This window comes from Embiotoca jacksoni, unplaced genomic scaffold (assembly GCF_022577435.1).
Source record: "Embiotoca jacksoni isolate LCO1_2020_lvr unplaced genomic scaffold, fEmbJac1.0.p SCAF_11, whole genome shotgun sequence".
Taxonomy (NCBI): Eukaryota; Metazoa; Chordata; class Actinopteri; family Embiotocidae; genus Embiotoca; species Embiotoca jacksoni.
The window spans coordinates 10,187,194-10,199,399 of NW_027185241.1; the positions used below are offsets into that span (position 1 = coordinate 10,187,194).

At 42.9% G+C, this 12,206-nt stretch overlaps 1 protein-coding gene across 2 annotated transcripts; it reads left to right on the plus strand.

Annotated features, from left to right (window-relative positions):
• Nucleotides 1-554: 554 nt before the first annotated feature.
• Nucleotides 555-11,980, plus strand: znf576.1 (zinc finger protein 576, tandem duplicate 1). 2 transcript variants are annotated; one of them, XM_069143033.1, is made up of 10 exons: nucleotides 555-632; nucleotides 1,203-1,717; nucleotides 2,820-3,332; nucleotides 3,854-7,458; nucleotides 7,544-7,814; nucleotides 8,260-8,457; nucleotides 8,543-8,638; nucleotides 8,760-8,946; nucleotides 9,266-9,473; nucleotides 9,681-11,980. In XM_069143033.1, the coding sequence occupies exons 2-10, from the start codon at nucleotides 1,240-1,242 to the stop codon at nucleotides 10,959-10,961; spliced, it is 6,837 nt and encodes a 2,278-aa protein (XP_068999134.1). In that variant the 5' UTR covers nucleotides 555-632; nucleotides 1,203-1,239; the 3' UTR covers nucleotides 10,962-11,980. The 2 variants fall into 2 exon arrangements, with proteins under 2 accessions (XP_068999134.1, XP_068999135.1); XM_069143034.1 differs by having other exon boundaries at nucleotides 8,546-8,638.
• Nucleotides 11,981-12,206: the final 226 nt, after the last annotated feature.

Sequence of the window (12,206 nt, forward strand, 5' to 3'; positions counted from 1 at the left end):
TTTTAATAAAGTAAGATTATACATGCTTTTAATTGTAATGGAGTATTTTTTTTTTTACGTTACTGTACTGTCACTTAGATATGAGCGCTTCTTCCACCGCTGGGGTTGGGTGCCCTTTGAGGCAAAGGTTTTGGGCTACGGTAATAACATTTCCTTGGCAGAGTTTATCAGATTGCATTTGCTTTTGTGTTGATTTCTAAATGTAATGTAAATTTTGTTCAAATGGGTTTAACCCTTAAAGACTTAGAGGGCCCCAATAGGGACTGAACTATTATTAAAATATGGACATATATACACATCTGAACAAATATCAGAAGTGTTCCCTTGATTATAATTTTTTTTTTTTTTAATTTATTTTATTGTGGTTGCAGAAATATACTCTTTTTGCAATTTTCGAGCAGAAGCCTAAAAAAAAAAAAAAAAAAAAATAGGTGTGTTTTTTAAAGGGTTAAGGACGCTTCAACTCCTGTGCAGTGGAGAAAGTAGCTGGATGGGATGGGATGGGGGGGAACTACAGTTCCCATGATTCCTACGTGTGCGCTGTCAGACGTGACGTCGTGATGTCTGCATCGCCTCTGTGTTGGCTTTGTGAGAAACGACGCGGAGATGTTCGGGCGGACGAGGCAGCCTAGGTAACCTTAAATCTACACCCTCCTGCTGTAATACAGATATTCAGGCGTCTGAGGAAACGGGTGGACGTGCAAACCGTGTGAATATTTAGCATTTTGGCCCCATATCGGAATCCGAAACTCTTGCTATTTGCACCCTGATTTGACCGCAAATCAGCGACTTAGGCTAACCAGGCTACCATTATCTGTGGATTTGTGGTTATTAGGGAGAGATTGCTCAAGAAACTCATCAGCATGCTTAAAATGTGTCTCGGCACAATATTAAGACACTTCAATGGCTTGAAATGTTTCTACGGCAGCCCCCCAGCGGCTGCCCTCCATGTCCACTTGTCTTCTTTTGTAATTCAAATGTTTAAGCCCCTCTGGTCTCCCAGCTGTCGACCTGAGGGGAAACAAAGATGCTCTTTACTGCTTTTAAAAAAAAAGAAAAACCTAAACAGACGCATGTCCTTATACGATAGTTGTATGATGCAAACATAATAACGGAATTTATGTGAGCTGTTCACACAAGAGATGGTTTGGTCTGTGTAATTAACAGTCCTATATGTCTCTCTGCGGGACTTGATTTCACAGAAACATATGAACAAGCGCATCTGAGAAGCAGGGAGCCATGCAGAGTCCAACCCAGGCACACAGTGGGTCAAACCCTGTGACAACAGAGCAACCACTGGATACCGAGACTGAGACTGAGCCAGCACGACGTGAAGCTGGTGCACGAGAGGAGGAGATCGCACCAGTTCCCCCCGCTGCGACTGAACCAGTGATTACACCAGAGGAAAGTGAGACGGGGGTGCAAACAGCAGAAACACCGGCCGGTGTGGCAGTCACACCGTCAGTGGAGGACGGGCCTGCTGCTCAGGCGCTGACCGAGTCCTCGGAAAACACCGGAGGGACAGACACGGGCTCTGCTGCAAAGCCAGCGGCCCCGACAGAACCGGTACCGTATTCAAGCCCCGGGTCTGATGGGCAGAAGGCAAAGAAGCAGGATAAACGTGTGACTGACGGCAGGAAATATGTTCCTTCCAAGAAGGCCATGGTAGATCCTCTGAAGATGGATATGTCCAAACCTTCGAGTCTGCCTCTGACATGTGAGTGTTTTACCTTGTATGTGCATCTCTAAAGTAGGTACACACTCATTACCATAGGAACTAATATATATTGGCACTTTAAATAACATTTCGTCATTGGGAGGTTCTGTCTTGTGTCTACAGTATATTACTCTTGCTCAGGGTAAATAAATAGTACCCTACTGTAAATATTTGTGCACAATAATTCGCTGTGCATAACAAGATAGTCTGCTTTTAAAAAACACTTTCAAGTTGTATTTAATCACACTGATACAACAAGTTCAGTTACAACTGTACAGTTAATACTTTCTGGTGCAGAGTATCATAGGCAAAGCATCCGATTAGTGCTGCAGCTAACACTTATTGTCATTATCGATTAATCTGTTGATTGTCTTGGCGATTAATTGATTGGATCTTGGTGAAATGTGAAAAGTGTTTCCCAAACCTGAGGTGAAACCTCAAATGGCTTGTTTTGTCTGAACCAACAGTTCACAACCAAAAGTATTCAGTTTATTATCATGGAGGAACCAAGAACCAAAATCCATCCACAAGCTGGAATCAGATCATTTGAGCATATATTTAATTAAAAAAAATGAGTGAAAACAATTAATTGATTCTACAAAAAAGCTGGAGATTAATTTTCTGTCGATCAAATAAATTACTAATCGGTGCAGCATTATTTTCCTTGTCCACCCGCATTATGTCTTGTTACATTTTACAGTCACAGTTCCATAAAATTATCTAATTATAAAGATTCCTAACTGAACCCTTAAAGGTCCAAAGCACAGAGGACAGTAATACATTTTTTCTAGTCCTGACTCCCTGTGTGTGAAACAGGAAGTGAATGCAGTATTGTTTGGCTGCTAAAGGGAAGTTGTAGAGGAGGTAGGGTCTCTTTATCCCTGATGAACCTTTATTTACTGTGGGTTTCATGTGAAGGTGCCAGTCTGTTTCTTAAGCCTCCTCCAGGCCTACATGGATGGAACTGAAACTACCCCACGGGCACACTTTTCTTTGTGCAAATCTTGATACTGTTTATGGACACTTGTCTGTATTCTAAGAATACCATATGGATGCATGTTTCACGTAAACTTTCTAACCCTCCCGCCCTGTTTCCCTCTAGCGTCCCAGCTCTCCCTGCAGTGCATCGAGTGCCATATCATCTTCAGCGATCACAAGAGCAAAGAGCGTCATCTGAAGTTGAGCCACCCCGCAGAATATGAACAATGCATTCTGAGGAATGCCCTTTTTGCATGTTATGTTTGTGACCGCCACTTTACCAACTCCACAGAGCTCATGATCCACCAGAAAGCCCACATAGAGAAGAAACCCTTCAAGTGTCCCATCTGTGGTCTGGCCTTCAACAAGTCTTCCGAGCTCACTGTTCATAAAAAAATTCATTTTGGCCGGGATGGTTACGCCTGCACTGACTGTGGCAAACCTTGCAAAACGCTGACATTACTGAAGTATCACCGGCGCACACACACCGGAGAGAGGCCGTACGTTTGCAAGGAGTGTGGAAAGAGGTTCACCATGTCTAAAGCTCTGCAGAAACACATGGTATCACACTTGCCAGAGGGTGCTGAGGAAGATGGGGGAGACGCCACATCCAAAGCACAACTGAGGAAAAATGATGGTAAGACAAATGTCCATGTTACAAATGTCTTATCAGTGTACACATCTTTTTTTTTTTTTTTTAGCTACTTATGGCCACATTTGTTGTTTTGAGGGAAATGTCTTGACTGATATCGAATGCTTTGCCATGAAATTGGACATTTGTGCCCTCCTCAGGATTAAACCTAATCACATTGTTGATCCCTTATATTGTCACATAGTGCCGTTATCATTGTCAAAATGAAAATGTTTCCAATACTGTGCATTATGACTAAAAACTTGCAAAACTACTGATATTCTCATCAACTGTAGCTGGACTTTTGTGTTTAAAGCTAAGTAGCTAAGACCGAGTAGCGAGCTGACACTAGCATTTCGTACAAAGCTTCACTATGTACAAGCCTCACAGAGCTGCTAGTACGCCTGTAGACTTTCAGTCTTAGTCACGTTTTATAATACAATTCTTGAAGACAACCTGTCAGCTTGCAGGAAATGTGTTTTCATGGCATACCACAGTGCATCACGACTTTCTTCTTTTATCTTTAGGTGCTTCTACCATCAAGTATCCTTGTTCTGTATGCAAGGCCACTTTCAAGAGTTCCAAGACACGGCTACATCACATGAAAACTAAGCACAATATGTTGCCTGCTGCAGCCGGTAATGCCCAACCAGCTGGGCAGCAAGTAAAACAAAGTATACCCATTATAACTCCAATATCTATTTGTCAAACAGCCCTGCTACAGCTGGAGCCCAATGGACCTTTACAAAAAGTGGATGCCAATATTGACACAGAGCAGATTCGCAGACTTATTGAATCCTTGGGAAATGTGCAGAAAGTGAACCAAGTGGTCATACTGGGGCAGGTGCCACCTCATGCCCAACCACTGGAAGTGCATCAGATATCACAACTGGCAGAGCCGGTGAATTTGAATCTCAGTCCACTGCAGATGGATTTTATAGGGCAGACACAATCTAAGACAATTGAATTGGACCCGTCAAACAACCCAATGGAGCAAACAATTATACTGGAACCTATTACGCCAGATGGACAGCTAGAAAACCCCTCATTTTCAGAACTGGGTGCACACATAGCAGCAGGTGAAAATATTGAGCTAACACTGGTTGAACAGGTACAGAGACATGATGGAGAGCTGATACATCAGATCTTTCAACAACCAGAGATTAGTGCAGTTCACTCTGATCCTATGGATCAAATGGTTTGTCAGAATGATTTTGGTGATCTCAAACAAAACCTCGAGCAAACAGTCATATTAGAACTTACCCCCGCTTTGATACCAACTATGGAGCTGGAACAATCCCAATATGTGCCACAAAATGAAATCCCTTCCTCCTCTTTGGTACTCACCACTGAACTGGCAACTTCTGATCAGACTGCAGATCAGATGTTAATAAATGAGCAAGACACCAGCCTGTCAGTCCCACCACTTATGCCTACAGTTGAGTTAGAGCAGACATCTTTACAAACAGAGCAACAGGACCTTTCGTCTTGCCCCTTTGTTTCACCAAACACACTTGCGCAAACTCCAAGTGAATCTGAAACTAATTCCGAAGAGGTTGATTCACAGACGCAAAGAAAAGGCCTAGATCAAGTCCACCCCGCGTTGGATGGACACGCACCACAAGAGACGCATGAAAAGGCCGAACAAGAGCCATTTGAAAAACTGCCAAAAGACGGCAAGAAAAATTCATCTGAAGTCGAGGAGCCGACAGCAAAAGAAGAGGTTCAATCGCAGTTACACACCAAGCAGGTGTCACAGATCTCAGAGTTACCCATAAATGTAATGTCAGCTCAAGAGTTGGTGAAAGTGCGGAAAAGAAAGCCAGCCAGGACATTTATCTTCCAAGGATATATGCAAGACCTGGTAGGATCCATATACAAGGATGACTTTCAGATTGATGCCAAACCTGCCAAACGCCAAAGAACAAAAAAGTCTCATCTTGTTGTTAAATTTGGTCCACAAAGCAAAGAGAAGAAAAACAAGAAACGGAAGAAGCCGTCGCCAGTGCAGGAAGATGCTATAACGGGTAAAACAGCAGCCGCAAATCACTCAATGAAAAAAGTACCATCACAGAAGAAGGGAGGAAAGGGAAAAAAGGAAAAGACAGTTGGAAATGTGTCATGTACAGCTGAAATAAATCCACCGTCATCAACCCAGGTGCCACAGGGGCAGCCACTCCAAAAGGATACAAGAAAAAAGAAAATGAAAAAGCAAAAAGAAGTGGCCAAGGGGGGTGTGGTGCGCATAAGTGAGCACAAAACTGTAGCCTCGCCTATGTTTAAGAAGAAAAAACAAGCAAAAACAATGCAAAAGGAGAGGCCCAAGAATGCAAAGGATGGAAAGGTGAAGAAAAACCTTGCAAAGGAAAAAGGAAAAAAGGGAGATGTGCCTGACTCGCACATAACCCAAGACTCGCTACTGCTACTGAAGGGTCATAAACAGCCTCAGCTGAAAGTTTACAAGTTAGACCCTTCAAAGGCATCAGGCCAAAAACCTGAGGCTTCACCTGATGAGTCCCAAACAATGTCTCATCAGAATAACAGTATTAAACATCCAACCGATAAATCAGCAAATAATCTCCCAGAAGAGGGTAAGAAAAAAGGCGGGAGACCCAAAAAGAACCAGAAAAATATTTCATTGTTGTCTTGTCAGGTACCCCGTAAGCCACCTGAGACACCGCCCACCAAGCCAAAGACCACCAGGAAACGTAAAGCCTCGAAAGTAGAGACTGAAGGAGTGATATCTTCTCATCCCAAGCGTGCCTTAGAGTGTAAGGACTGTGGGGAGAGATTTAGTGAAGTCTCATCCCTTCAGAAGCACAAGACGACAGTGCATATCGTAGAGAGTCCCAGCCTCACGTACACCAATGGGAACATCTTTGAAGGCGTCTCCAGGTTGGATCTTTACCAGCTTCCAAAAGAACATGATAAGGTTGCTGGGGTGATGAATGCTGCTGCCTACTGGGATACTGAACCTGAGATGGGAGAGTTGGCATTAGAAGACAGAGAGAGAAGTGTCTCGTTCCCAGCCTTGATTCCATCCCCATCGTTACCTGTTCCTCCTCCAGATGTTGAAGTGAACGCCTATGAAGATAAGGGTGAAAGTAAAACACAAGCCGATAATCAGTCTCATTGCGCTCCAGAAGTTCATTCACCATTTGATCAAATGAAAAATGCAGAGACTCTTCCTAATTTCACATCTGAATCCTGTTTAAGTACCTCTACTCAGACAAAGAGTTTTGAGACAGTAGAGCCTTTTACATCAAATGAAGACAAACGAGAAGATGGTATCCCGAAGAATCCTATCTGCGAGTCGGACGTACAGATTACTACGGACGAAGATATTAAGGAGGACTTACTTTTAGATGTAAATTTAGTCACTGTTGGAGAGCAGAATGAGAGAGATGACTCGGTTTCTCGTGATGACACTGTTCCCCAAAGAGAATCAAATGAAAGCAGCAATTCTGAAGGAGGCGGCACTGACAAACATCCTGGGCAAGTCAGCAATGAGATGTCTGAAAAAAGTCTAACTTTGCAAACTGTTTCATGTTCCACTCAGCAGGTGGAGATCAAAGAAGAGGAAGAAGAAATCCTAGTCCAGAAAAAAAAAGAAGGGAAGGGAGCTGCTATGAGGAATGCCACAAGAGGTAGGAGGAGAGGAACAGGACGTCTAAAAAGGTATGCGATATCGAAGAGAGTTTCAGTGGGAGATACCGTCAGAGGAACAGAATTAGAGAAAGAACATGATGAATGTCGGATAGTTTATGAACAACATCTCGTCACCTCAGATTCAGAAACGATTGAGCATGAGACGAGCACGAAGACTTCACAGCTGGTGACCAGTCCTGAATTTGAGGCCAACAAAGCTACCGCTCCCGTTGCACCTTTGCCTTCCCTTCGCTCTCCATTAGAGGGGTCTCCTGAAGAGCAAGTTGTGTTTGATCTGGAGTCAGTTACCACTAGTGTTGAGGAAGTAATGAATGAAAGAGGACTGCAGGGTGGAGAGGAGCAAGACAGGGAGACTGACCAGTCTCCATCCAGCATCATACTGGAGAGGTTCCTCACCTCGAGACGGAGAGAGACTGCAGACAAGGAGCCGTGCCCGATGACAGCAAGGAGCTATCACCGACGGGTGAGATTCTAATGGTACCGGCACATATCATACACTAATCGTGAGTCCAAACATTGCGGTCTTGCACCATTTGTTTTCGTTCCAGGGTTTGGACAGCAGTGCCGAGAATGAGGTTCAAGTTCTCGAGAGTCAGGAGATCAAGGTTGAAGAGAACAGCTCAGATCCTCTGCAAGTTGCGCCCACCTGTCAAAACAGACAGAGTGCAAGTGTGCAGCCGCAGCATCATCGGGATATAAGGACCGTTCTGGTGAAAGAAGAGAGCAGTCTCGTGCTCAATGACGCTCAAATCACGAATGGCAGTAAACACATTCGATGGAATGTGGAGCCATTCAGCAATGAAAACACAGTCTCCCCATGTAAGTATTAATTACTTAAAAATGCAGGTACACTTTTAAGTAATAGTTCAACATTCTTAGCACTTTAATCTTGGACAGAGAGCCAGTGGGGAATTAACCTGGCATAAAATTAAATTGTTTGAATATTTTATTTGAACTTTTCCAAGATTTAACAGCAACACAAAAAAGTACAAACACCAAATGTGACTTGGGAAGGGTGGCGAAAAGAAGAGACAAAAAGCAAGACTAAAACAACGTTTTAAAACATTTACAAATTCGCACATACCAGTGGTCACCCAGGTGTTGATGTTGATCAAGCAATGCAGCCTGAAATACTTACTCACAAAGGATATAACTCCATTTGCGTGCAGCAGGAACAGTCTCAAAACTTTCAGACTGCCCCTCGAAAGCTCTTGTTGGTAGTTTAAGATGGATGAATTGTCTTTTGGGGACCCTTTGCTTTCAGTAACGGAGAGTGAGGAGACAACCAGGGACTGCCGCATCACTCCGGAGTTCAACACCAACCAATGCATCTTTTACCCAGTGAAGGAGGAGGACAGGGAGGTCCTGCTGGGAGCTGCTCAGACCAGTAGAGGGAGTTTAACCCCAGAGGAGTCCGGTAATGCAAATCAGACGGAACATCAAACAGCAGATTGTGATATATGTGAGTAATTGTCTTATCCATTTATGTTCACCTTTTAACAAAGATTATCGGAAGACCTACGTTTTAAATGTTGACTCCGTTGTAGCAGATGAAAGAAGCCATTCTGCATCAGACTTCCAGGAAACAAGAGTCGGAGGTCTGCTGTCAGAGCCAGGGGTCAGTGACTTTGCAGATGGACGAGGTTTGTTTACCGTTTTAAAATGACCAATACTTGTAACTACTTGACATTCCTAAGCTATTCATTAAAAAGCTTTAATCATACTCACAGATGACTCATCTTTACAAAATATCTCACCTTTCAGCTGTGTCAGACTCTGAGTGGCAGCATCCATCAGACCTCCGGGACTTTCTCCTCCAGAGCTCTGATGAAGAACACTTGTGTGGTTTTGACTTGTCTGATCCTCAACTTGATTCAGAAGCAGAAGCGATGGCCTATTTTTACGGGAACCAAACCAACAGCGCAAAACAGCCGAATCAAACATCACAAAAGTAAAGTAAAACTTTTTTTTTTTTTTTTTTTTTTTTAAGTCTTCAAGCTATCACAGACTTCTACTGAAATATGTATAAATACACATTAATAACATTTGTATAGTATTGTACCAAAATATGGTATTGCCGTACTGTGAAGAAATAATATCTGTAACTTAAAATGTTCTTAAATTGCTGTAAACAACCAAGGATGTAGTCACAGTTTTATAGATTATTATGGTAGGAAAAGATTTAGTGCTCGTGTACTTGTTGCGAACATGGCAATTGTTTTGCTCCTTCATGTGTCGCTTGCTCATGATTGCTTCTGTTTCTCCATTAGTTTGCCAACTTCAACGAGCCAGCTCCAAGAACTGAGAGATGAAAACAGGACCAGAGAGCCCATTGATTACTTCTCCAAATATTTTGGTTGGGATACCTGGGTAGATATTGCCTATTGCACAAATATATTATCCAACATGCGAAACCCCGTCACAGCCAAAGAGGTTGCACGCTTTGTTGGGATCCACATTGCAATGGGAACTTTAAAGGTTTGTTTTCCTCTTTAATTCATTTCTTGAATGATTTTAGAAGGACTGCATCCACACTCGTACGTTTTCTGCAAAATGCAATCGGATTCTCGACACACGTGGAAAGAGATCATTTTTATTTGAAATTGAGAACATATTGGTGTGGACGCTGTCTTAGATGCATGACCACTGAAGCTTGTAAATGATTTGGTCTGTCGTCACTTTTAGTTTCCCAGTCCGAGGCTCTACTGGGAGGACTTGACTAAGGTGCCCTTGATTGCTGAAGCCATGCCACTGTCCCGTTTCCTGCAGTTGTCTCGCATGTTGAAGATAACTTCTCCCTCAAAGGATCCAGCTGACGGCAATATCCAGAAACGATGTAATAAGGACTTTCAAAGTGCGCAGCAAGGGGAAACCTGCCCAAGCAGGGAAGGTGTACTTTCTCAGTGTAGTGACGGGCAAGGTCACACGGCAAATGACTTGAACAGTTCACAACCACAGAGTGATCCCCTCTGGAAGGTTCAGCCATTACTCTGCCGTTTCAAAGTGGGGTGCCAGTCACTGAGACAGGAGGGCGATTACGCGGTTGACCAATATCCACTTCCTTTAACTGGGAAGATACACAATAACAAGCCGTCTCTCCACTGTACTACATTAATTGGATTTGGTGGTTTACTCTTACATGTGGATCTTAAAGTAGACCTGTTAGACAAAGAAGATGCTGTAGAAAAAATGGTCCCGAAAGGTAGCATGGTGTTCCTTTGCAAACAGGAACTCTCCACCCCTGCAATGCTAGACCGCCTTTTAGTTGCTGGGGTTCATGGAGCAGGCAGAGTGGGAGGAGCACGCGGACAGATTGGTGATGAGTTTGTAAGCTCGGATGGAAAGTTGATGTTACGAAGATCACACTGCGGCTTCATACTTTCTACCGCCGGAAATGGCCAGAAGAACATGGCCTCTCTCATTGACAACTTTGAGAAGGCTCAGATGTCGGCTCGTCTCAACCGGGATTTGCAAAATCTTTACTCTATTCCCCACACTGCTTCGGCGCCAACCTGCTGGCCCCAAGCGGTGCTCTGGTACCTCACAGATCTGGCTTTGGTGAACTCCTGGCTCCTGTACCGACAGGATCACCGGGCGGCATGTGCACCTCTGACTTTCATGGCCTTCAGACTGGAGGTGTCCAAGGCTCTGACCCTCTCCAGCGGCTCTGATACACAGGACTCGGTTCCCCCTCACCCCCCCCCAGATAAGGTTCACGCAATAAATGACACGCCCAACCCCATCCTGGTGGAGGAAAGTCCTCTTCCAGATGCAGCCACGCGGTACGACGGCTCAGGCCACTGGCCAGAGCAACTCGGGGAGGGAGAAGGGGGCAGGTGTCGTTTTGGGGACTGTCAGAGAACATCGCGAGTGCTTTGCCTTAAGTGCTGTGTCTTTCTTTGTATCTCACGCAACCACAACTGCTTTTTGAATTTCCATAACCAAGGGAGTTCAGAAAAAGAGTAGTCCACGACTTTACCTTGTGTTCTCCAATGTTTTGCTTTCTGATTTAGATTGCAACTGTGTTTTTGATGTTCGTAAACCCAGCTCGTTTGTCCTTACAACTTTTCCATGATGTCTTTCACTGGCAATGCCATTCTTTTGTAGGATTACCTTGACGCCATTTAAAAAAACAAATGCTTTGTGATGTGCTTTCTTATGCCATTGAGCAACTGTAAAAATGAATTTGCCTTCAGAAGAAAATGTAAAAAGACTCAGCCATACACTGTGCTGCAAAAGAATTGTAAAATATGATTTTGACTTTGTGGTTACCATGATGATTTTTTTTTTTTACTATTTATTTTAACCTAATATAGTTTACACTCCATGTTGAGCTCATTTTTTGGGCTCTATGAATTTAAACATATTTATTTGAATTTCAGAAAAGAATAAAAGACAGATGCAGAAATCTATGCATTATTGGATTAAAAAAAAAAAAGAAGAAGACTGCTGACAAATGATCGCACAACACAACCTTTTTACCAACATTTTCACTCCTCATAGTGTTGGAAAGAAAAGGCGTCACCAGTAACGTTAACAATGGCTCTGTTCAAGTGTCCCAGCATGCCGTGTTACTGCAGCAGTAAGTCAGAGCAATAGAAGGTACTTTATTCATCCCACAAGAGGAAATATCTGTGTTACAGCAGCAGTACAGCACCAACACTAATGATGTACAACAATACGAGAGATGTCATATATGTATACATCATAATTAAGAGCCACAAGTAGTTTTAACTGCACCTTGCACAAGATCACCAATAAAGTAAAAGTGACCAAATGTTGCCATAAATAACCATTACTTGTAGTGTATGAGGACATATTTAAGTAATACTTTAAAAGAAATGCATAATACCGGGAAATACTTGTTAATTTTTGTCATTTACAACTGCACTCTTACTGTTGTGACGTGTCAAATTGTCTGCCTTAAAAAAGATGATTATTTCTCATCTGAAAGGGAAATTTCAATGTCACTGGGACCATATAGTGAAAACCACTTAAGCTACATGCTATAACTAAGTTAAAATATATTAATATACAGAGGTGTGTTATTTATGAGGTAAAAAAAGAAAAAAGAATACTTCAGATATCATAGAGAAATATTGTACAAATAAATGGTGTAAAAGGTGCATTAAAGTCAGAAAAGGGCATCTGTTCGTTTAAAGAAGTGAAAAGTGTTTTTGGTAAAATAGGACACAGTTTACACTGTGTGTG